The sequence below is a fragment of the Anolis sagrei genome, chromosome 3 (assembly GCF_037176765.1).
Source record: "Anolis sagrei isolate rAnoSag1 chromosome 3, rAnoSag1.mat, whole genome shotgun sequence".
In the NCBI taxonomy this organism is placed as follows: domain Eukaryota; kingdom Metazoa; phylum Chordata; class Lepidosauria; order Squamata; family Dactyloidae; genus Anolis; species Anolis sagrei.
In genome coordinates, this window is record NC_090023.1 from 273,616,390 (window position 1) to 273,641,467 (window position 25,078).

General features: G+C 46.4%; 2 protein-coding genes across 2 annotated transcripts; both read right to left on the bottom strand.

Annotated features, from left to right (window-relative positions):
- Positions 1-293: 293 nt before the first annotated feature.
- Positions 294-10,158, bottom strand: LOC132770354 (zinc finger protein 135-like). Its single transcript, XM_060767244.2, has 3 exons — positions 10,018-10,158; positions 2,142-2,217; positions 294-1,904 (listed from the first exon to the last, which is right to left on the bottom strand). The coding sequence occupies exon 3, from the start codon at positions 1,696-1,698 to the stop codon at positions 406-408; it is 1,293 nt and encodes a 430-aa protein (XP_060623227.2). The 5' UTR covers positions 1,699-1,904; positions 2,142-2,217; positions 10,018-10,158; the 3' UTR covers positions 294-405.
- A 139-nt stretch (positions 10,159-10,297) lies between these two features.
- LOC132770351 (zinc finger protein ZFP2-like) lies at positions 10,298-24,330 on the bottom strand. Its single transcript, XM_067466145.1, has 2 exons — positions 24,165-24,330; positions 10,298-11,565 (listed from the first exon to the last, which is right to left on the bottom strand). Exon 2 carries the CDS (start codon positions 11,334-11,336, stop codon positions 10,482-10,484), a length of 855 nt encoding a protein of 284 aa, XP_067322246.1. The 5' UTR covers positions 11,337-11,565; positions 24,165-24,330; the 3' UTR covers positions 10,298-10,481.
- Positions 24,331-25,078: the final 748 nt, after the last annotated feature.

The window sequence follows — 25,078 nt, forward strand, 5'->3', positions numbered from 1 at the left end:
ATGACCAACCACCCCCATATGCAGGGAATTGTTTGATATCTTTTAGAGGACAAGGGCCACAGGGCGATTCTCCTAGTGGGAAAATTTCTCGCAGTGGCAACAAGGCTGAGAAAGCAACTAACCTCTGAAAGGGGTATAAAAAGTTCGTTATTTGGTTACATTTCCAGCAATTTTTTGTTTATCTTTGAGAGTTTTAATGGAGTTATGTAACATCTGTAGATTATTTTATTTAAAAAATCTTTAACAAAGCAACTTCTTGTAAACTGTAATATTTTCTTCCAAAGTTCTTCCCATTCTTTTAAATTTATTTATTTAAGCCCAGTATTTCTGGGCCTTTCACCACAATATGATAAAAAGCTCCAACATTATGCAGTCACTTACAATAGGTACGACATTTCTCTGGCGTCACATTACTAGAGTGTGAGTCCTCTGGTGTGAACGTAGGGTTCCACTCTGAGTAAAGCTCTTTCCACACTCCAGACATGTATAGGGTTTCTCCCCAGTGTGGGTCCTTTCATGCAGCTGCAGAGAACGCCTCCAACTGAAACTCTTTCCACACTCCAGGCATTTATAAGGTTTCTCCCCAGTATGAATCCTTTGATGTGAACGTAGAGTTCCACTCTGAGTAAAGCTCTTTCCACACTCCAAGCATTTATAGGGTTTCTCCCCAGTGTGAGTACGTTGATGTGAATGTAAACTTCCACTGCCCGTGAAGCTCTTTCCACACTCCAGACATTTAAAGGGTAACTCACCAAAGTGAATCCTTTCATGCAGCTCCAGAGAAGGCCTCCAACTGAAACTCTTTCCATACTCCAGGTATTTATAGGGCTTCTCCCCAGTATGAGTCCTTTGATGTTTACGTAGGCCTCCACTCTGAGTGAAGCTCTTTCCACACTCCAGACATTTATAGGGTTTCTCCCCAGTGTGAGTTCTGTGGTGAACTTGTAGACTCCTATGCCAAATATAGTTCTTTCCACACTCCAGGCATGTATAGGGTTTCTCATCAGTGTGAATCCCTTCATGTTTTTGCAGATGATCGCTCCTAGTGAAACTCTTTCCACACTTCAGGCATTCGTAGGGTTTCTCCCCAGTGTGAGTCCTTTCATGTTTCTGTAGAGAATCCCTCCGAGTTAAACCCAATCCACACTCTAGGCATTTATAGGGTTTCTCCCCAATGTGAGTGTGTTGGTGTCTACGTAGGTGTGTACTCCTACTGAAGCTCTTTCCACACTCCAGGCATTTATATGGTTTCTCACCAGTGTGGGTTCGTTGATGCACACCTAAACTACCACTATGAGTGAAGCTCTTTCCACATTCCAGGCATTTATAGGGTTTCTCCCCAGTGTGAGTCCATTCATGCTGCTGCAGGCTATGCTTCCAAGGGAAACTCTTTTCACACTTCAGGCATTTATAGGGTTTCTCCCCAGTGTGAGTTCGTTGATGTGAACGCAGATCTCCACTCTGAGTGAAGCTCTTTCCACACTCCAGACATTTATAGGGTTTCTCCCCAGTGTGAGTTCGTTGATGTGAACGCAGATCTCCACTCTGAGTGAAGCTCTTTCCACACTCAAGGCATTTATAGGGTTTCTCCCCAGTGTGAGTTCTGTGGTGAACTTGTAGACTCCTACGCCAAATATAGTTCTTTCCACACTCCAGGCATGTATAGGGTTTCTCTTGCATGTTGACAGTGATATGCATGTTTAACTACAACATCAACACGTCAGTTTTCTTTTTCCCTTTCTCATCCAAAGTCAGTTCAGCAAGATCAACACTTTGTGGGGATGTCTTTATCCTACAAGACTCTTTTCTTTACGGTATGTTTGGTTCCCAATATCCTCAATGGCCACTAGATGCTGGTTTGTTTCTCATCACACCAAAGACATCTCCATGGAATCCTTATGTTCCTGGCCAAGAGAGAAGCAGCAAAATATTAGGCATGAAGCCCAAAACCTCCATTCCCTCTTTTCCCATCGCAAAATTTTGCTACCACATTTTCTGGTATTCCCAAATGAATCCTCCACTCAGCCAATAATCTGGATACTTCAAACCCACATTTAAATATATTAAACTAAGTCCCCTCCGTGCGGTTCACTCTCTCAGCTGAGGCCCAAGATAATCAGGAAAGCCTCCTTCCTGCCTACCTTTTTCTACGCTGGCCCACTCAGCCCTCCTTTGTCCTCTCTGTCCAGGAGAAGTTTTTCAGCAGCTCAAGGAGATCTAGAGAAACACAGGATTTCCATTCAGAGATGTTGGAATGTCTGCAGTAATGAAAGTAATGAAACCCTGACTTGGGGAAAAACAGGCATCTACTCTGACCAGTCCTCCCATCTTCTGAGCATAGGCAAAACAGAGAAAAAAGGGAGAAGCAAATATGCCAGTTTTCCTTCATACATTAAATAAAAACAAAAGCCTGCAAGTCTGCCCCCCCCCCCCCCAAAAAGGAAATCCTAAGAAAGCTGGGGGTTTGAGAGAGAAAAGGTCCCCTTGTGATGTCCCCATGGGGGTATAAAAATTATTATTATTATTATTATTATTATTATTATTATTATTATATACACACTGGGCCACAGCAATGTGTGGCAGGGGATGGCTAGTGTGTGTACACACAAACACACACAGAGAGATTAGATATACAATATACGGCATAATAAAGAAACCTTTCTTGTATGTGTGGGGGTGCAAGAGGAACTCATGCGTTGCTTTGGCCCAGTCTGTGTATGTTTTATGTCTGTATGTATTTGTGTGTGTGTACATATATTTGTGTATGTGTTTATACATGTATACATGTATGTATGTGTATATCCATAAGTGTGTATGTACGTGTGCATATATATATATATATTTGTGTCTGCTTGTATATATGTGTGTGTGTGCATCTGTATGTATGTGTGCCTATGTATATGACTGCATGTGTATATGTATATATGGTTTATTTTGGGGGTTTATAAGTCCATTATCCCATTCTGCTGGGATACACACACAGACGTACATACATACACACAGATTAGATATACAATATACGGCATAATAGAGAAACCTTTATTGGGGGCGCAAGAGGAACTCATGTGTTGCTGTGTATATATATATATATATATATATATATATATGTGTGTGTGTGTGTGTATATTTGTGCATGTGTTTATATGTGTATATGTAAGTGTGCATATATGTACGCATGCGTATGTGTATACTTGTGTGTGCTTGTTTATATGTGTGTGTGTGTGTGTATGTATGTGTGCATGTGTATATGACTGTATGTCTATATGTATACTAGCCATCCCCTGCCACGCGTTGCTGTGGCCCAGTCTGTTGATCTGGAAAATAAAGTAATGAGAAAGTGTTGGTTTCTATTATATGCAATGTCTTGAAGGTTGTGGGTACACAGTATTTCTTGCTGTTTCTTTGTCCGTGTTGATGTGGAGATTGTCTGGCCACCCTGGAACATGCAAAATATCATTGTCCTTCTTTAGGGGTCCATTTCAGTTCTATGATATATCTGTGTATGTGTGAATCATACCTATCTATCTATATCAAGGGTCCTCAAACTAAGGCCCGGGGGCTGGATGCGGCCCTCCAAGGTCATTTACCCGGCCCTCGGTCAGGGTGAACCTAAGTCTGAAACGACTTGAAAGCACACAACAACAACAACGATCCTATCTCATCAGCCAAAAGCAGGCCCACACTTTCCATTGAAATACTAAGAAGTTTATATTTGTTTAAATTGTTCTTCATTTTAATTACTGTATTGTTTTTATGTGTTTTTTGCACTACAAATAAGATATGTGCAGTTTTCACAGGAATTCATTCATGTTTTTTCAAATTATAATCCGGCTCTCCAACAGTTTGAGGGACTGTGAGCTGGCCCTCTGCTTAAAAAGTTTGAGGACTCCTGATCTATATCTATGGCTGGATGGCTCTTTGTCAGGAGGACTTTGATTACGTTTCCTTGCCCCGATGAAGGCAGTTGGACTGGATGGCCTTGAGTATTTTCTGTGGGTCATGGGGGTTCAGTGTGGGAAGTTTGCCCCAATTCTGTCGTTTGTGGGGTTCAGAATGCTCTTTGATTGTAGGTGAACTGTGAATCCCAGTGACTACAACTCCCAAATGTCAAGGTCTATTTCCCCCAAACTCCACCCGTGTTCATATTTGGGCGTATTGAGTGGTTGTGCCAAGTTTGGTCCAGATCCATCATTGAGGCCACAGTGTAGGTGAACTACAACTCCCAAACTCAAGGTCAATGCCCACCAAACCCTTCCAGTATTTCCTCTTGGTTGTGGGAGTTCTGTGTGCCAAGTTTGGTTCAATTCCATCATTGGTGGAGTTCAGAATGCTCTGTGATTGTAGGTAAACTATAAATCCCAGCAACTACAACTCCCAAATGTCAAGGTCTATTTCCCCCAAACTCCACCCGTGTTCATATTTGGGCGTATTGAGTGCTTGTGCCAAGTTTGGTCCAGATCAATCATTGAGGCCACAGTGTAAGTGAACTACAACTCCCAAACTCAAGGTCAATGCCCACCAAACGCTTCCAGTATTTCCTCTTGGTTGTGGGAGTTCTGTGTGCTAGTTTGGTTCAATTCCATCATGGGTGGAGTTCAGGATTGTAGGCGAACTATAAATCCCAGCAACTACAACTCCCAAGTGACAAAATCATAATTTTTTGCGTGATGGTCACTCCTTGTGTCGTGAGTAGTCTTGTTGCCAAATTTGGTGTGATTTCGTTCCTTGGTTCTTTTGTTTTAAGGCACTCATTATGCACAGAGCATTTATATATATATATATATATAGATAGATAGATAGATCGATAGATAGATCGATAGATAGATCGATAGATATGGTTTATTTTGGGGGTTTAGAAGGCCCTTCTCCTCCTCCCCCTCCAAGGAGATAGAATAAATGGAGCCCCACCCAACACCAAAAGCACCCGAGACCTGTCTAGCTGGGCCCTGGTCCTGCCGTGTCTCCAGTGGGAACCCTCTCCCTCTCTCTCGCCTCCTCCTCGCCTCACGAAGAAGACACAAAATGGCGCTCGGGTGAGGCCAAGCCGAGAAGAAGCCCGCCTCCTCTTCCTCCTCCGCCCTCCCATTGGCCGAGCCTGCCAAACCCCGCCCACCGGAGGCCCTCATTGGCTGCCTGCTGCGCTCAGGCTTTGATTGAGGGATGGCAAAGAGGGAACAAAACCAACCTCTGTCCATGGCATTCATCGACCTTGCAAAGGCATTCGACACAGGTAATTGCAGCGCTCTCTGGACCATCCTCCACAAAATCGGGTGCCCTAACAAATTTGTGAACATCCTGCGGCTCCTCCATGATGACATGATGGCAACAGTCTTGGACAGCAGTGGCTCCCAAAGTGACCCATTTAAGGTGGAATCCGGTGTCAAACAGGGATGTGTTATTGCCCCAACTCTATTCTCCATCTTCATCGCTATGATACTTCACCTTGTTGATGGGAAGCTTCCCACCGGAGTGGAAATAATCTATCGGACAGATGGCAAGCTATTCAACCTCAGCAGACTGAAAGCCAAAACCAAGGTTACAACAACATCTGTTATAGAACTCCAGTATGCTGATGACAATGTCGTCTGTGCGCATTCAGAAGAAGATCTACAAGTCACTCTAAACACCTTCGCAGAAGCATACGAGAAGCTCGGCCTGTCACTGAACATTGAGAAAACCAAGGTGCTGTTCCAGCAGTCACCAGCCAATCCCTCTCCAATGCCAGAGATACAGCTTAATGGTGTCACATTAGAAAATGTGGACCACTTCGGCTACCTTGGCAGCCACCTCTCCACCAAAGTCAACATCGACGCCGAAATACAACACCGCCTGAGCTCTGCAAGTGCAGCATTTTCCCGAATGAAGCAGAGAGTGTTTGAGGACCGGGACATCCGTAGGGATACCAAGGTGCTTGTTTATAAAGCTATTGTCCTCCCAACCCTGCGCTATGCCTGTGAGACGTGGACTGTCCACAGACGTCACATGCAGCTCCTGGAACGTTTCCATCAGCGCTGCCTCCGGAAAATCCTGCAAATCTCCTGGGAGGACAAGCGGACAAAAGTCAGTGTGCTGGAAGAAGCAAAGACCACCAGCATTGAAGCGATGGTCCTCCACCATCAACTCCACTGGGCCGGCCACGTTGTCCGGATGAGTGACCACCGTCTCCCAAAGCAGTTGCTCTACTCCGAACTTTAGAACGGAAAACGGAATGTTGGTGGGCAGGAAAAGAGATTTAAAGATGGGCTCAAAGCCAACCTTAAAAACTCTGGCATAGACTCTGAGAACTGGGAAGCCCTGGCCCTTGAGCGCTCCAGCTGGAGGTCAGCTGTGACCAGCAGTGCTGCAGAATTTGAGGAGGCACGAGTGGAGGGTGAAAGAGAGAAACGTGCCAGGAGGAAGGCTCGTCAAGCCAACCCCGACCGGGACCGCCTTCCACCTGGAAACCAATGCCCTCCTCACTGTGGAAGAAGATGCAGAGCAAGAATAGGGCTCCACAGCCACATACGGACCCACAAGGAAATCCATAATGGAAGACCATCTTACTCGTCCAACGAGGGATCGCCTAAGTAATATATGGTTTATTTTGGGGGTTTAGAAGGCCCTTCTCCTCCTCCCCCTCCAAGGAGATAGAATAAATGGAGCCCCACCCAACACCAAAAGCACCCGAGACCTGTCTAGCTGGGCCCTGGTCCTGCCGTGTCTCCAGTGGGAACCCTCTCCCTCTCTCTCGCCTCCTCCTCGCCTCACGAAGAAGACACAAAATGGCGCTCGGGTGAGGCCAAGCCGAGAAGAAGCCCGCCTCCTCTTCCTCCTCCGCCCTCCCATTGGCCGAGCCCGACAAACCCCGCCCACCGGAGGCCCTCATTGGCTGCCTGCTGCGCTCAGGCTTTGATTGAGGGATGGCAAAGAGGGGTTCCAAGGAAGAGAGGAAGGAAGGCCTCCTGGCCACGCCCCCTTCGCCTATTCTCCTTCCTCCCCGGAGGGAGGAAGTGACGTCACCGCTGGCATTCCACCTGAACAATGAGGAAGAACTTCCTGACAGAGCCGTTCAGCAGTGGAACTCTCTGCCCCGGAGGGAGTGTGGTGGAGGCTCCTTCTTTGGAAGCTTTGAAACAGAAGCTGGATGGCCATCTGTCAGGGGTGATTTGAATGCAATATTCCTGCTTCTTGGCAGAATGGGGTTGGACTGGATGATGGCCCAGGAGGTCTCTTCCAACTCGAGGATTCTATGTTTCTATGTGTTCAGATGGAATCTCCTCTCTTGTAGTTTGAAGCCATGGCTCCATTGCGTCCTAGTCTCCATGGAAGCAGAAAGGAAGCTTGCTCCCTCCTCCTCCTTGTGGCTTCCTCTCACATATTTGTACATGGCTCTCATCATGTCCCCTCTCATCCTTCTCTTCTTCAGGCTAAACATGCCCAGTTGGGAGAGACCACATGGGCCATCTAGTCCAACTCACTGAATTGCAGGAAAAGCACCATCAAAGCACCCTGACAGATGGCCATCCAGCCTCTGTTTACAAACCTCCTAGGAAGGAGCTCCCACCAGACTTCATAGAATCCTAGAGTTGGAAGAGACCCCATGGGCCATCCAGTCCAACCCCATTCTGCCAAGAAGCAGGAATATTGCATTCAAAGCACCCCTGACAGATGGCCATCCAGCCTCTGTTTCAAAGCTTCCAAAGAAGGAGCCTCCACCACACTCCCTCCAGGGCAGAGAGTTCCACTGCTGAACGGCTCTCCCAGTCAGGAAGTTCTTCCTCATGTTCAGATGGAATCTCCTTCCGAGGCAGAGAGTTCCACTGTTTAACAGCTCATACAGTCAGGACATTCTTCCTAACGTTCAGGTGGAATCTCCCTTCCTATAATTTGAAGCCATTGCTCCTAATCCCTGTCCTCCAGATCAAGTGACTGGAGAACAAGCCTTATGAGGAGTGGCTTAAAGAGCGGATTTTGTTCATTTTCATGGTCTCTTCCTTTCTGTTGAAATTGTCCACATGCTTCTTGTGTGTTTCAACGGCTTCTCTGTGTAGCCTGACATGGCAGTTGTGCGAGTGGTCCAGCACTTCTGTGTTCTCAAATAATCTGCTGTGTCCAGGCTGGTTCCTCAGGTGCTCTGCTATGGCTGATTTCTCTGGTTGAAGTAGTCTGCAGTGCCTTTCATGTTCCTTGATGCGTGTCTGGGCAAGGCTGCGTTTGGTGGTCCCTATGCACAAGCACCATGTCAGACTACACAGAGAAGTCATTGAAATCCACAAACATGTGGACAATTTCAACAGAAAGGAAGAAACCATGAAAATGAACAAAATCTGGCTACCAGTATTAAAAAACTCAAAAATTACAGCAGAAAAACAACAGAGGGGAAACAAACAGGCACATGAAATCACTCTCAACATAAGATTCCCCCCAGGCGCTTCCAAGTCATTGAATGCAAATCAAAGTGATCAGCTGAAACATTCACACCTAGCCCCAGCAAACAAAAGTCCTTTGTCCCACCCTGGTCATTCCACAGATATATAAACCCATTTTTCCTAGTTCCAACAGACCTCATTACCTCTGAGGATGCTTGCCATAGATGCAGGCAAAACGTCAGGAGAACAATTGCCTCCAGAACATGGCCATATAGCCCGGAGAAACCTACAACAACCCATGGATTCCGGCCATGAAAGCCTTCGACAATACATCAAAAAAATTAGAGTTCTACACAAATGCTTACCAACTCAAATCTGGAAGAGAGCTCATCCAGGATTAGATATAGGTGGTCAGCCAAATTAGATGAACAGGTGCAAATAAGAATCAGCTCAGATAAAATAGGATTGTTGAGACAAAAATAATGAAGGAAAACGCTTCTGAGACAGTGATTAAGGCATATGACACCATGATCTCTCTTTTAAGGGAGGATCTTTCCTATGTGAGAATCCCCCGCAGACCAGGTCCATCTAATTGGTTTGATGAAGAATGTCAGAAGAAAAAAAGAGGCCTTTAAAAAATCCTACAGGCAGGACAGGCGAGGGCCATTTCTAGTGAACTATAACCAGCAAAAGAAAGAATGCAAGGCCCTACTGATTTATATATAAAAAAGCAAAGCAGATTAAATGCTTGCTCCACCCTGCTTGAAGCATGGCTCAAGAACGATTCTAGACTTCTCTGGCCCCTTATCTGAGGTGCTCCTAGCTCCCACCCCGCTGCAGTTAGTTACCAGATCCCACTCATGATCTGGGAAAGCTATTTTAGAGGCATCCTCTTCTATAATAACCCCTCCAGTCTGCAAAACACCAACCCCCCAGAGTTATCACTCAGAGAGACCCCAATTGGGAGTGAGGTCACAACAGAGCAAATAGTGGAAGCCATGTATAAATATGTGAGAGGAAGCCACAGGAAGGAGGGAGAAAGCTTCCTTTCTGCTTCCCTGGAGACTAGGACGCGGAACAATGGCTTCAAAGTACAAGAGAGGAGATTCCATCTGAACACGAGGAAGAACTTCCTGACGAGAGCCGTTCAGTAGTGGAACTCTCTGCCCCGGAGTGTGGTGGAGGCTCCTTCTTTGGAAGCTTTTAAACAGAGGCTGGATGGCCATCTGTCAGGGGTGATTTGAATGCAATATTCCTGCTTCTTGGCAGAATGGGGTTGGACTGGATGACCTATGAGGTCTCTTCCAACTCTTTGATTCTAGGATTCTTGCGATTACCTAAAAAGTCTAACAGTGATTAAATATCGTAATCTTTTTACAAAGGCGAGATTAAAGGTATTTCCCTCAGAGTTGCTAAGAGGCAGACTGTCTGGAATTCCTTTCTTCCAAAGACTATGTCCCTGTGGAGGAAATGAAATAGAAACAATAGGACACATTTTACTGCAGTGCCGCTACTACGCAATGCAACGTCGCCAACTGTTCTATCCACTCCTGTCCCGCATGACCAGCCATCCCCATATGCAGGGGATTGTTAGATATCTTTTAGAGGACAAGGGCCACAGGGCGATTCTCTGCCTCCCAGTGGCAACAAGGCTGAGAAAGCAACTAACCTCTGAAAGGGGTATTACTTGGAACCATGTAGATCTATTTTGTACAGTGGACTTCTTCTGAGATGGGAGAATTTATAATGATTGTTGGTTTTGCTGATGGGTCTATGGATTGCAACAAAAACGTTGTTGTATGCATTTTTATCCAGAAGGCTTTAGTCTTTGGGCAAGTCCACCACATATGATAAAAAGTTCGTTATTTGGTTACATTTCCAGCAATTTTTTTTTTATCTTTGAGAGTTTTAATAGAGTTATGTAACATCTGTAGATTATTTTATTAAAAAAATCTTTAACAGAGCAACTTCTTGTAAACTGTAATATTTTCTTCCAAAGTTCATCCCATTCTTTTAAATTTATTTATTTAAGCCCAATATTTCTGGGCCTTTCACAATATGATAAAATGCCCCAACATTATGCAGTCACTTACAATAGGTACGACATTTCTCTGGCGTGACATATCTCTGGCATCACATTACTAGAGTGTGAGTCCTCTGGTGTGAACGTAGGGTTCCACTCTGAGTAAAGCTCTTTCCACACTCCAGACATGTATAGGGTTTCTCCCCAGTGTGAGTCCTTTCATGCAGCTGCAGAGAATGCCTCCAACGGAAACTCTTTCCACACTCCAGGCATTTATAAGGTTTCTCGCCAGTGTGAATCCTTTGATGTGAACGTAGAGTTCCACTCAGAGTAAAGCTCTTTCCACACTCCAGGCATTTATAGGGCTTCTCCCCAGTATGAGTCCTTTGATGTTTACGTAGGCCTCCACTATGAGCGAAGCTCTTTCCACACTCCAGACATTTATAGGGTTTCTCCCCAGTGTGACTCCTTTCATGTTGCTGCAGATGTTCCCTCTGAGTGAAGCTCTTTCCACACTCCAGGCATTCATAGGCTTTATTATCAGTGTGAATCCTTTCATGTTTCTGCAGGTGATCGCTCCTAGTGAAACTCTTTCCACACTTCAGGCATTCATAGGGTTTCTTCCCAGTGTGAGTCCTTTCATGTTTCTGTAGAGAATCCCTCCGAGTTAAACCCAGTCCACACTCTAGGCATTTGTAGGGTTTCTTCCCAATGTGTGTGTGCTGGTGTCTACGTAGGTGTGTACTCTTACTGAAGCTCATTCCACACTCAAGGCATGTATAGGGCTTCTCACCAGTGTGAATCCTTTGGTGTGAATGTAGACTTCCACTATGGGTGAAGCTCTTTCCACACTCAGGGCATTTATAGGGTTTCTCCCCTGTGTGAATTTGTTGGTGTCTACGTAGGTTTGTACTCTTACTGAAGCTCTTTCCACACTCCAGGCAAGTATAGCGTTTCTCCTGCATGTTGACAGTGATATGTATGTTTAACTGCAATATCGACACTTCAGTCTTCTTTTTACCCTTCTCATCCAAAGTTAGTTCAGCAAGATCAGCACTTTGTGGTGCTGATCTTGCTTTTTCCTACAAGACTCTTTTCCTTACGGCATATTTGTTTTCCAAAATCCTCAATGGCCACTAGATGCTGGTTTGTTTCTCATCACACCAAAGAGATCTCCATGGAATCCTTATGTTCCTGGTCAAGAAAAAGCAGCAAAAGATTAGGCATGAAGCCCAAAACCTCCTTTCCCTCTTTTCTCATCCCAAAATTTTGCTACCAAATTTTCTGGTATTCCCAAATGAATCCTCCACTCAGCCAATAATCTGGATACTTCAAACCCACATTTAAATATATTAAACTAAGTCCCCTCTGTGTCGTTCACTCTCTCAGTTGACGCCCAGGATAATCGGGAAAGCCTCCTTCCTGCCCACCGTTTTCTACTCTGGCCCACTCAGCCCTCTTCTGCTTTGTCCTCTGTCCAGGAGACGTTTTTCAGAAGCTCAAGGAGATCTAGAGAAACATGGGGTTTCCATTCAGGGTTGTAGGAATGTTTGCAGTAATGAAAGTAATGAAACCCTGACCTGGAGAAGTACAGGCATCTACTCTGACCAGTCCTCCCATAGAAGCTGCCTTGCAAATACTCTTCTGAGCATGGGCGAAACAGAAGGAAAAGGGAGAAGCTAATATGTCAAATTCCCCCCAAGCAGTAATTAAAAGCAAAGGCCTGCAAGTCTGCCCCCCCCCCCCCAAAAAAAAGGAAATCCTAAGAAAGCTGAGGGTTTCAGAGAGAAATAGTCTTCCTTGTGATGCCAAAATTCAGCTAACCACTTAAGGAGCGGTGTGATCCAGCAACCGGAGCACCTGCCACTTTTAAACCAGATCAACAGAGATTGGGTTTGAAGGCAACAGGAACAGAGGTTTATTACTTTCAGGGCTGAAAGAATGTCTGATAAGAGTCCTTGCTCAAAAACAATTGGACTTAACCATGCAACAGGAGATGGGAGAGACTTTGTGTCTTTTGAGCTTTTGTGCAATTAAAACTTGTGCACCAGTTGGGGCCTGTACCTTGGGAAGCCTGATCTGGCCACAGTGGTCCATGCTCTTGTTACATCCCAAATAGATTACTGCAACGCACTCTACATGGGGTTGCCCTTGAAGACTGTTCGGAAACTTCAACTGGTCCAGCGAGCGGCAGCCAGATTGCTCACCGGAGCGTCATACAGGGAGCACACCACCCCACTGTTGTGTCAGCTCCAATGGCTGCCTGTTCAGTTCCGAGCACAATTCAAGGTGCTGGTTTTGACCTACAAAACCCTATACGGTTCCAGTCCAGCGTATCTGTCCGAACACATCTCCCTCTATGTCCCACCTCAGAGTTTGAGATCATCTGGGGAGGCTCTGCTCTCGACCCCACCGCTATCACAAGTGAGGTTGGTGGGGACGAGGAGCAGGGCCTTCTCAGTGGTGGCCCCATACCTATGGAACTCATTCCCGGGGGAAATTAGGTCATCAACATCCCTCCTCTCCTTCAGGAGGAATTTAAAAACGTGGTTGTGGGACCAGGCCTTTGGGCAATCTGACAACTAGATAAAGAAAATTGGACAACTAGGACTGACAGGACTGACAAAGTGGAATTGGAATTTGGACTATGAGATGGCAAACGCTGAGCGTTAATTAGGTGAACTCGGTTTTATTGGTTTTATTGTTTCAGTGCAGAAACTGATTGTTAATTGTTTAATTGCTGCTATATTGTTTTTATTCTACTGTTATGTTGATGCCGGCTTTGAATTGTGCCTTTGTAAGCCGCCCTGAGTCCCCTCCTGGGTGAGAAGGGCGGGGTAGAAGTAACCGAAACAAATAAAATAAACTAATTTTCTGCTTGCACTATTTCCCTGAGTGAGTTCACCTCTTAGCAGGACATAGAAACCGTTTCACAACCACCAACATGTTATACTTTTAAGATTTCCCAACATGTTCATTTATACTCAACTTAGTCCCTTTTAATATAAAGCATATATGCTTAAGCCCCAATTAGTTTATGAAACATATATGCTTGAGCACCAGGGGAACACCATGAATGATATTTAAAAGGAAAACTGGATGGATATATATTGCCAAGGCCTGGAGCAAAACTTCTTTTGTCAGGATGATTTGGGCTCAATCTATTGTGTTGGTCAGGATTATCTATTTTCAATCTGATCTTGACCAGCAGGGATGACCTGGTCAACAGGGTGGAAGAGTTGGATTCCCTAAGTGGGAGCGACCATTCTCTTATAGTTTGTTATTCAGTGGAACGTGGAAGTCAAGCAGAATCAGACAGGCACCCTCCTAGACTTCAAGAAAGCGGACTTCAGTAAATTTAGGAAAAATCAGATCACGATCCCATAGTCAGGAAGACTAAGGGAGAGAGGAGTCCATGATGGAGGGAAGTTCCTTGAAGGCAACATTTTGGAGACACCATTTGAAGGAAAAGTAGGAGGAAAAGTAGGAGGAAAAGTAGGAGGTGTCTAATGAAACCGGAATGGGTGGATGTGTAAGGAACTTTCAATTGAACTAAGATTTAAAAGGGAAATGAACAAGAAATGGAAAGAGGGAGAAATCACCAAAAAGGAATTAAAAGGAATAGCCACACAGGGATGAAAAGCCAAAGAGTAGAAAAAGCTCAGGCTTGCTAAAGAGCTTAAAAACAACACAAGAAGGGCTTGATTTAGTTATATGCATGGCAGAAGAGAAGTGCACTGGATGGCCCCGGGGGTTGCTCCTATTATTATTATTATTATTATTATTATTATTATTATTATTATTAGAAACACAACAAGATGAGTCCGCAGCAGACACTCTGCTGGCTGTTGAATTGGATCACACGTTGGACACTTCCCAAGTGTCTAGGACTATGTGATGGATCGGTGAATAATGCATGCAGATCCCAGTAAGGTGGCCTTTTGCAGCTGGCAGGTGGTAATCTTGTCAGCGCCCACTGTGTTTAAGTGCAGGCCAAGGTCTTTATAGGGCTGGGTGGTTTCGTTTCGTTAATTCGTAATTCGTTAATAATTCGTTAATTTTTTCAATTACAAAACGATAACGAACCATTCTGGAGCAATTTTTTTAAAAAAACGAATTTTTAAACACGTTTTGTAAATGCTTCGTATTTCGTTATTGTATTCGTTTCGTTATTGTTCCGAGGTCGTTTCGTTATTATTTCCGCATGTCTGGGGCAAGTTTTTTTGTTTAATTCGTGAAAAAAAACTATAATATCACACCAACAGTCAACAACAGAGGGAGAGGGAAGCTTCAGAAGTTTTTGGAGGTTTTTTAGCGTATTTCGCGGTCGCGTCTGCCATTAACGAATCGATTCGTTACTGTTTCGGAAATCGATTTGTTAATGTTTTGTAATTTTTTTCACATTTACGAAATTTCGTAAATATCGAACTTTTTAAAAGGAAAAGTTTGTAATTATTTTAAATATCGAAACAAAAAAAAACCCCAAATACAAATCGATTTTAGAAACAAATTTTTCCGTTGTTACCCAGGCCTAGGCACTGCACCCAGTGTGTCGATCACCACTGGGACCACCTTTACTGGTTTGTGCCAGAGTCTCTGCAGTTCGATCTTTAAATCTTCATCATCATCATCATCATCATCATATTATTATTATTATTATTATTATTATTACTTTATTTGTTAATATTACACTTGGTTGATCCAGTTCGTTAATTTCTGAATTCGTTATTAATTCGTTATTTTAATACCTTTAGAAGCGATATCGATGCGTTTTGGCAACTTATTAGTATTATTATTATTAAACTTTATTTGTACCCCGCTAGCATCTCCCGAAGGACTTGATGCGGCTTACAAAGGCCAAGGCCTCAACACACAACACAACAATACAAAACCCAAGGCAAATTAAAAACAATTAAAGCAATAAACAATACACTAAGACACAATGAAACTGGGCCTGGCCAGAGTAATGGGTACAGGATTAAAAGTGCTGATGTGACAGGTGGAATATAAGGCTTATAGGGCAAGTGCAGTGTGCGGCAATCTTAGTTTTAATAAAGTGCTTCTGGGACTTGGTATTGGAGATTTCCTATTCTGGGAAGGCACATCGGAACAGTCAGGTCTTCAAGTTCTTCCTAAAGACTGCCAACGTAGGGGCCTGTCTAAGATCTTTGGGGAGGGTGTTCCAGAGTCGGGGGGCCACCACAGAAAAGGCCCTGTCTCATGTCCCCACCAAACGCACTTGCGACGCAGGTGGGATCACGAGCAGGGCCTCTCCAGATGACCGAAGTGAACGCGTGGGTTTGTAGATGGAGATGCGGTCACGCAGGTAGGATGGTCCCAAACCGTTCAGGGAGCAACCCGGAAGTGTTTTTGCCATATCGAAGCCGCGCCCCCATCTTCCTTACGACTTCCACCAGTGAATCGTAAATGCTGGGGGCGTTGTCTTTAGGAACAGCAGTTCTTACCCACGCCCACCTCCTTCCTCTTTGCATCGGTGGCTTTGCGAGATCATAGAATCATAGAATCAAAGAGTTGGAAGAGACCTCATGGGCCATCCAGTCCAACCCCCTGCCAAGAAGCAGGAATATTCAAATCACCCCTGACAGATGGCCATCCAGCCTCTGCTTAAAAGCCTCCAAAGAAGGAGCCTCCACCACACTCCGGGGCAGAGAGTTCCACTGCTGAACGGCTCTCACAGTCAGGAAGTTCTTCCTCATGTTCAGATGGGTGTGACTACCTCCCTGGCGACAAGCGGCGATGCGGAAGAGCTTGGCGTAGCCACACCCACCTCGCAAAGCCGTCGATGCAAAGAGGATGGAGGTGGGCGTGGCCAAGCACAGCCCTCCTTGCTCGGATGTGGCTGTGGGCGAGGCCTCCGAGGAGCTCTGTCCTTGGCCACGCCCACCTCTCCCTTGGACAGCTTGCCAGGGAGGAGAAAGAAAGGCGAGAGATTTAAAAACCAACACTTTTGAAATCTCTCACCTTCCTTTCTCTTCCCTGGCAAGCGCCCCTTGCACTGAGATTCCTCCACTGAAATGCAGGGCCAGGATCAGGGAGCCTCCTATATGGTTCCAGGAACATGCCAACCTATCTCTGAAGAGCGTTCCTATTTTTCCGTGAATCTGAGCGCAAATTAGCAGCCCAAAGTGCGTCGTTATATATCCATGCCGCATGCCATTTCAAATCGATAATACCTTCTGCTCAATTAACAGTCATTTCCAACGGCTGCCATTAACACCAATGTACATTTGCACAGCCATAATTCCATAATAACCAGTTTGTGCCAATTACATATGGAGGATCGCTGGGGGCGAGACCTCCATGGACCTTGCTTGGCCACGCCCATCTCTCCCTTCTGCCGCAAGGGATGGAAGGGAAACTGCGAGATTTTAATGGTTCTGGAGGGAGGGAAGGGCACCTTCCATTAACGAAACCAAGGAAACGATTCGTATTTCCTGGTAATTTTGATCTTTTTTAAAAGAAAATTTCGGAAATAATTTAAAAATTGAACCTCCAGCGCCCCCTACATACAAAACGGGTTTAGAACCATTTTTTTTTCTTGATCAACCAAGCCTAGTTAATATTATTATTATTGGGTTGTTGTGTTTCCTGGACTGTATGGCCATGTCCCAGAAGCATTCTCTCCTGACGTTTCGCCTGCACCTGTGGCAGGCATCCTCAGAGGTTGTGAGGTCTGCTGGAAACTGGGAAAATGGGGTTTATATATCTGTAGAATGTCCAGTGTGGGAGAAAGATCTTTTGTGTGTTGGTGCTGGGCGTGAATGTTCCAATTGGCCACCTTGATTCACATTTAATGGCTTAGTAGGAATTAAAAGGAAGAGACAGCATATGCAGAGATGAAGTTAGAAAAGCGGTTAGTGAGCTCAGGCCTTCGAAAGAGGTTGAAAACAATAAAAGAAGGGCTTGATTTGGTGTATAAGCATGGCAGAAGAGAGTTGGACTGGAGGGCCCCTGGGGTTGCTCCTATTATTATTATTATTATCACCAAGGCTGGGTGGGCATCTATTGTTGAAGCTTTGGTTGCTTTTCCTTCATTGTCTGAATGGCCCCTGTGGTTGCACCTATAATAATTACAATAATAATTACAAAGATTGGGATTGCTTTCCCTGCAAGGCAGAATAAAGGGGGTTGGACTGGATGGCCTCTGGGCTTGCTCCTATTAGTATTACTATTTATTCTCGTTAGTTTTCGCGGTCAGAATCACTGGGTTGTTGTAGGTTTTCCGGGCTGTATGGCCATGTTCTAGAAGCATTCTCTCCTGACGTTTCGCCTGCATCTGTGGCAAGCATCCTCCGAGGTTGTGAGGTTGGTGGAAACTAGGAGAATGGGGTTTCTGCATCTGTGGACAGGGTGGCCCTTGGGATTTCTCCTATTAGTATGACTATTATTGCAAAGGCTGAATGGCCATCTATTGGGGTGGTATGACTTGTGTTTCCCCTGCATGGCAGAATAAAGGGGGTTGGACTGGGTGGCCCCTGGGGCTGCTCCTATTAGCATTACTATCAGTGCAAAGGCTGAATGGCCATCCGTTGGGGTGCTTTGATCGTGCTTTCCCAGAATGGCACAACAAAGGGGAGTGTACTGGATTGCCCTAGGCTTGCTCCTATTGGTATTACTATTATTGCAAAGGTTGAGAGGCCATCTGTTAGGGGTTCTTTGATTGTGCTTCCCCTGCATGGCTGGACTGGATGCCCCCTGGGATTGCTCCAATTAGTATTTCTGTTTACAAACCTACGTGATCCCTTTGATCATCCTGAGAGGCCCTGCTCTCGCCCCCGCCCCCTTCGCAAGCGTGACTGGTGGGGATGAGGGGGAGGGCCTTCTCTGTGGTGCCCCCCCCCCACTCTGGAACTCACTCCCCAAGGGCATCAGACAAGCCCCCACATTGGCAGTCTTTAGAAGGAGCTTGAAAAAGTGGCAGTTCCAGTGTGCCTTCCCTGAATAAAGGAATTAGTGTCATGATCTGGCTAATTTTCTGCTTTATGTCCTCTGAAGCACTTTATCTACCCATTGGATTGATTTCCCCACATTATCCTCTAAAACAGTGGCTCTCAACCGGGGGGGGGGGGGGGTCGCTTGGCCATTTTGTAGGGGTCGCGAGGCAGTCTCCGTTGGCCTGGGAGCCCAGTTTGGCCGAATCCCACTTCCCGCGGGGCTCGGGGGAGACGCGAGGCAGCCAAAAGGCTCCCCGCAGGTTTGGCCGGATCACGCTTCCCGCCGGGCTCGAGGGAGACGCGAACCGGCCAAAAGGCTCCCCGCAGGCCCAGGACCTGCCTGGGAGCATGGCTAGGCTGGCTCGCACATCCCGCCGGACATGCAGAGCTGCAGCTGGAACAAAGGCTCCCCTCAGGGCAAAGTATCCTCACCGAATCCAGGACTGGGCTGCCTGCCAGGTAGGTGCCAATTTTCCCCAAAGAGCTCCATTATTTTCTGTTGTTCAAGGGAGTTCTCTATGCTAAGTTTGGTTCAATTCAAATTTTGGTGGAGTTCTGAATGCTCTTTTATTGCAGGTGCAACTATAACTCCCAAAAGTGTGGGCCCATTTCCTCCAAAATCTCCAGTATTTTCTGTTGTTCATGGGAGTTCTCTATGCTAAGTTTGGTTCACTTCCATTTTTGGTGTTCAGAATGCTTTGTTATTGGAGGTGCAACTATAACTCCCAAAAGTGTGGGCCCATTTTCCCCAAAGCGCTCCATTGTTTTCTGTTGTTCATGGGAGTTCTCTATGCTAAGTTTGGTTCAATTCCATTTTTGGTGGAGTTCAGAATGCTCTTTTATTGCAGGTGCAACTATAACTCCAAGCAACTGCGACTCTCAAACGTCATGGTCTATTTTTCCCACCAGTGTTCAAATTTGGGCATATTGAGTATTTGTGCCAAAATTGGTCCAGATCCATAGTTCTTTGGGTTCACAGTGTTCTCTGGATGTAGGAGAACAACATCTCTCCAAAATCACTGTCAATTCCTCCCAAATTCCTCCAGTATTTTCTGTTGGTCATGGGGATTTACTGTGACAAGTTTGATCCAGCTGTGTAATTTTTGGGATCTCAGTGGTCTGTGGAAGTCAGAGCTGAATCATTTCAAGATACTGCAGGTCCCATCACCCATTGTCCTTACTCCCCAAAACATATTGTTTTTGTGATTAATCACTATGCTTTGATTGTGTTCAATTTGTAACAATGAAAATACATCCTGCATACCAGAGATTTACGTTACGATTTATAATAATAATAACAAAATTATTTACAAAGTAGCAATGCAAATAATTTTATGGTTGGGGGTCACCACAACATGAGGATCTATATTTAGGGGTCACGGCATTAGAAAGGTTGAGAACCACTGCTAAAACCTCCCTGTTTAGACATACCCTACTTCTGTTCACGCACAGTGTTTAAATTTTTTTAATAGAATACATCTGGCCCTGTCCACAGCGTTTTACAATTCTTTTTTGTGTTACTGCTTATATGTTATTTATAATATTGTGTTTTAGTTGCTTATTTGCTTTGTTGTTTTATTGATGTATTTGTTGGGTTTGGCCTCATGTAAGCCACCCCGAGTCCCCTTGCGGAGATGGGGGGGGGGGATAAATAATACTACTACTAATAATAATTACTAGTTGTAGAGATATGTTTATTATAAAGTGTTATTTATAATGTGTTTAAACTGTATTTATGTTTTACATTGGTTGCCATGTCCTAGCTGTGAGAGATAGGTTGCCATGGTGACAAGGCAAGAAGAGGAGGTGGGCGGAGCTTAAGGAGAAAAAGGTTTGAAAGTGACAGTTAATTTTCAGTCAGGAGGATGAGACCCTGAGAGAGGGTAGCAGAGTCAGATAGGGACTCTGAGTTAGTTTCAGTCAGGAGGAAGAGACCCTGAGAGAGGGTAGCAGAGTCAGATAGGGACTCTGAGTTAGTTTCAGTCAGGAGGAAGAGACCCTGAGAGAGGGTAGCAGAGTCAGATAGGGACTCTTGAGTTAGTTTCAGTCAGGAGGATGAGACCCTGAGAGGAGGAGCAGAGACAGTTAGGGCTCTGTGGTGTGAAGCAGTATAGATTCAGTTAGTTTTAGTGTTTGTGAATATTTCTTCAGCAAGGGAGCTGAAGGGAAACCTCGTTAGATTGCTTGAGTTAAAAAGAATCTAACAGAGGGGGTTTTAGGATCGCCAGCAGTGGAAGACTGGAGATCAGTGGTTTGATCCGGTATAGGACAAACAGTGTGAATATTCACAACAGGGAACACTGAAATAATAAAGCACTTCACTGAAGAAGGAGTTTATAAGATTGTAACATCTAAAGCCTGAATGTATCTCAACCAAGCCATTTTGTAACCATCAAGCATATGCCAAGCTCAACATCTCAATATTGCAACAATTACGCTTTGTTTAATAATAAACTTGTTCTCTTTGTATTTTAAATCTGCCTCCTCCATTGATTTTACGTTCGGTGCATTCCACTCTACCAAAGTCACCTCACAACGCAAATAGGGATAAATAGAGACTTTAAGACCAGCGTCTCTAAACTTATTGGTGGCAGTTTAATTTAATAGCAGTCTAGAAACTTTCTTACATTTTTGGTAATCCCATTTGGTGGGATTAACACCACGTCTTTACATTTTATTGGTGGCATTGATACGTTCTTTACACTAGTATTGCAAAGGTTGAATGGCATTCTTCTGGGGGTGCTTTGATTGTCCTTACCCTGCATGGCAGAATATAGGGGGCTCCTGTTAGTATGACTATTAGCTCTCGACGTGGGGTTGCCTTTGAAGACTGCTCGGAAGCTTCAAATGGTCCAACGATCGGCAGCCAGGATGCTAACAGGAGTGGCACTCAGGGAGCATACCACTCCTCTGCTGCGCCAGCTCCACTGGCTGCCAATTTGCTACCGGGCACAACTCAAAGTGCTGGCTTTAGCCTTTAAAGCCCTAAACGGTTCTGGCCCGACCTACCTGTCCGAACGCGTCTCCTCCTATGAACCAGTTAGGACATTAAGATCATCTGGGGAGGCCCTGCTCTCGGTCCCGCCGTCTTCACAAGCACGCCTGGCGGGGACGAGAGACAGGGCCTTCTCAGTGGTGGCCCCTCGGTTGTGGAACGCCCTTCCTGCAGATATCAGATCGGCCCCCTCCTTGCTGGCATTCCGGAGGAAAGTAAAGACCTGGCTGTTTGAACAGGCATTTGACTAAGCAGTGTGATTGATTGACTGACTATCGGAACACGGAATATCGGATAACGAGTTTGGATTCTGATTTCATTGATGAGACCTGATGGATTTGTTATATTGATGTACTGATGTATTGATGCTGATGTCTAATGATTTGTGATGCTATTGCTTTTAAATGCCTAATGATTTTGTATTGTGTTTACCTAAATTGTTGTAAACCGCTCTGAATCATAGAATCATAGAATCATAGAATCAAAGAGTTGGAAGAGACCTCATGGGCCATCCAGTCCAACCCCATTCTGCCAAGAAGCAGGAATATTGCATTCAAATCACCCCTGACAGATGGCCATCCAGCCTCTGCTTAAAAGCTTCCAAAGGAGGAGCCTCCACCACACTCCGGGGTCTGTTGGAGTCGCCTAAGGACTGAGAAGAGCGGTATACAAATAAAGTAAATAAATAAATAGTGCAAATGTTGAATGGCCATCTGTTGGGGGTGCTTTGATTGTGCTTCCCCTGCAGGGCAGAATAAAGGGGGCTGGACGGGGTGGCCCCTGGGCTTGTTCCTATTAGTATTACTATTATTACAATGGTTGGATGGCTGTTAGTGGTGCTTTGATTGTCCTTCCCCTGCATGGCAGAATATAGGGGGCTGGGCTAGATGCCCCCTGGGATTGCTCCTGTTAGTATGACTATTAGTGCAAAGGTTGAATGGCCATCTGTTGGGGGTGCTTTGATTGTGCCTTCCCTGCAGGGCAGAATAAAGGGGGCTGGGCTGGGTGGCCCCTGGGATTGCTCCTATTAGTATTACTATTATTGCAAAGGCAGAATGGCCATCTGTTGGGGGTGCTTTGATTGTGCTTCCCCTGCATGGCAGAATAAAGGGGGCTGGGCTGGGTGCCCCCTGGGGTCGCACCTATTAGCATTCCTATTATTAAAGGGTTGAATGGCCATCTGTTGGGGGTGCTTTGATTGTGCTTCCCCTGCAGGGCAGACTAAAGGGGGCTGGGCTAGATGCCCCCTGGGATTGCTCCTGTTAGTATGACTATTAGTGCAAAGGTTGAATGGCCATCTGTTGAGGGTGCTTTGATTGTGCCTTCCCTGCAGGGCAGAATAAAGGGGGCTGGGCTGGGTGGCCCCTGGGATTGCTCCTATTAGTATTCCTATTATTGCAAAGGCAGAATGGCCATCTGTTGGGGGTGCTTTGATTGTGCTTCCCCTGCATGGCAGAATAAAGGGGGCTGGGCTGGGTGCCCCCTGGGATTGCTCCTATTAGTATTACTATTATTGTAAAGGCAGAATGGCCATCTGATGGGGGTGCTTTGATTGTGCTTCCCCTGCAGGGCAGACTATAGGGGGCTGGGCTAGATGCCCCCTGGGATTGCTCCTGTTAGTATGACTATTAGTGCAAAGGTTGAATGGCCATCTGTTGAGGGTGCTTTGATTGTGCCTTCCCTGCAGGGCAGAATAAAGGGGGCTGGGCTGGGTGGCCTCTGGGTTTGCTCCTATTAGTATTCCTATTATTGCAAAGGCAGAATGGCCATCTGTTGGGGGTGCTTTGATTGTGCTTCCCCTGCATGGCAGAATAAAGGGGGCTGGGCTGGATGCCCCCTGGGGTCGCACCTATTAGCATTCCTATTATTAAAGGGTTGAATGGCCATCTGTTGGGGGTGCTTTGATTGTGCTTCCCCTGCAGGGCAGACAAAAGAGGGCTGTGCTGGGTGGCCTCTGGGGTCCCTAACGGCAATTGTGTTTGTGTAGGTGGAAAAGTTTGCCCTTGCCTTATACACACACACACACACACACACACACACACACAGATTATCAGGAATCCTCAAACGGTGGAATCCTCCAGCTGTATTGTTGAAGGCTTTCATGGCAGGAATCACTAGGTTCTTGTAGGTTTTTTCAGGCTATAGGGCCATGTTCTAGAGGCATTTTCTCCTGACGTTTTGCCTGCATCTATGGCAAGCATCCTCAGAGGTGGTGAGGTCTGTTGGAATTAGGAGAATGGGTTTATATATCTGTGGAATGGCTGAGGTGGGGCAAAGAGCTCTTCTCTGCTGGAGCTAGGTGGGAATACTAGGTTCTTGTGGGGTTTTTCGGGCTATAGGGCCATGTTCTAGAGGCATCCTCTCCTGACGTTTCGCCTGCATCTATGGCAAGCATCCTCAGAGGGAGTGAAGTGAGGTCATAAGGCAGTGAGGTGAGGACATCACCTCACTGCCTCTGAGGATGCTTGCCATAGATGCAGGCGAAACGTCAGGAGAAATGCCTCTAGAACATGGCCCTATAGCCCGAAAAAACCTACAAGAACCTAATCCTCCAGGTGTTTGGGCCTCCAGCTCCCAGAATTCCTGACAACTGAAGAAGCTCGTTCATTGGGGCTTCTGGGAGTTGCTGGAGGGCCGCAGTGGGAGGATGCCTGGATGTACAGCAGGCGTCATAATCAAGAAAGGGAGGGAGAGAGAGAGAGAGAGGGGCGAGTGGGCCGAGGAGGAGTGAGGGGGAGGCCCGGCGTGTCCTCTGTGGCCGGGGAGGCCTCTGCTTCCGCTCTGAGGGAGGCCGGCCTCGGAAGAAAACGGATCCAACACCCAAGACAGAAAGGAGTAGTTACCTTTTGGCTCTTTAGCTATTTAGTTCTGTGCCTCATAACCACACCGTGCCTCTCTTTCTCTCCCTTTCCTCCTTCAGAGGAAGCCCTCACTCCTCCGCCTCCTTCTCGCCTCAAGAAGAAACAAAATGGCGGAGGGCGACGCTCGGCTGAAACCCGGCCGAGAAGAAGCCCGCCTCCTCCTCCTCCTTCGCCCTCCCATTGGCCGAGCCCGCCAAGCCCCGCCCTCCGGAGGCCCTCATTGGCTGCCTCCTGATCTCAGGCTTTGATGGACGGATGGCAAGGAGGGGTTCGGCCTCCCTCTCCCCTCAGGAAGAAACAAAATGGCGGAGGGCGACGCTTGGCTGAAACCCGGCCGAGAAGAAGCCCGCCTCCTCCTCCTCCTTCGCCCTCCCATTGGCCGAGCCCGCCAAGCCCCGCCCTCCGGAGGCCCTCATTGGCTGCCTCCTGATCTCAGGCTTTGATGGACGGATGGCAAGGAGGGGTTCGGCCTCCCTCTCCCCTCAGGAAGAAACAAAATGGCGGAGGGCGACGCTTGGCTGAAACCCGGCCGAGAAGAAGCCCGCCTCCTCCTCCTCCTACGCCCTCCCATTGGCCGAGCCCTCCAAGCCCCGCCCACCGGAGGCCTTCATTGGCTGCCTCCTGATCTCAGGCTTTGATGGACGGATGGCAAGGAGGGCTTCGGCCTCCCTCTCCCCTCAGGAAGAAACAAAATGGCGGAGGGCGACGCTCGGCTGAAACCCGGACGAGAAGAAGCCCGCCTCCTCCTCCTCTTCCTCCGCCCTCCCATTGGCCGAGCCCGCCAAGCCCCGCCCTCCGGAGGCCCTCATTGGCTGCCTCCTGATCTCAGGCTTTGATGGACGGATGGCAAGGAGGGCTTCGGCCTCCTCGCCTCACGAAGAAACAAAATGGCGGAG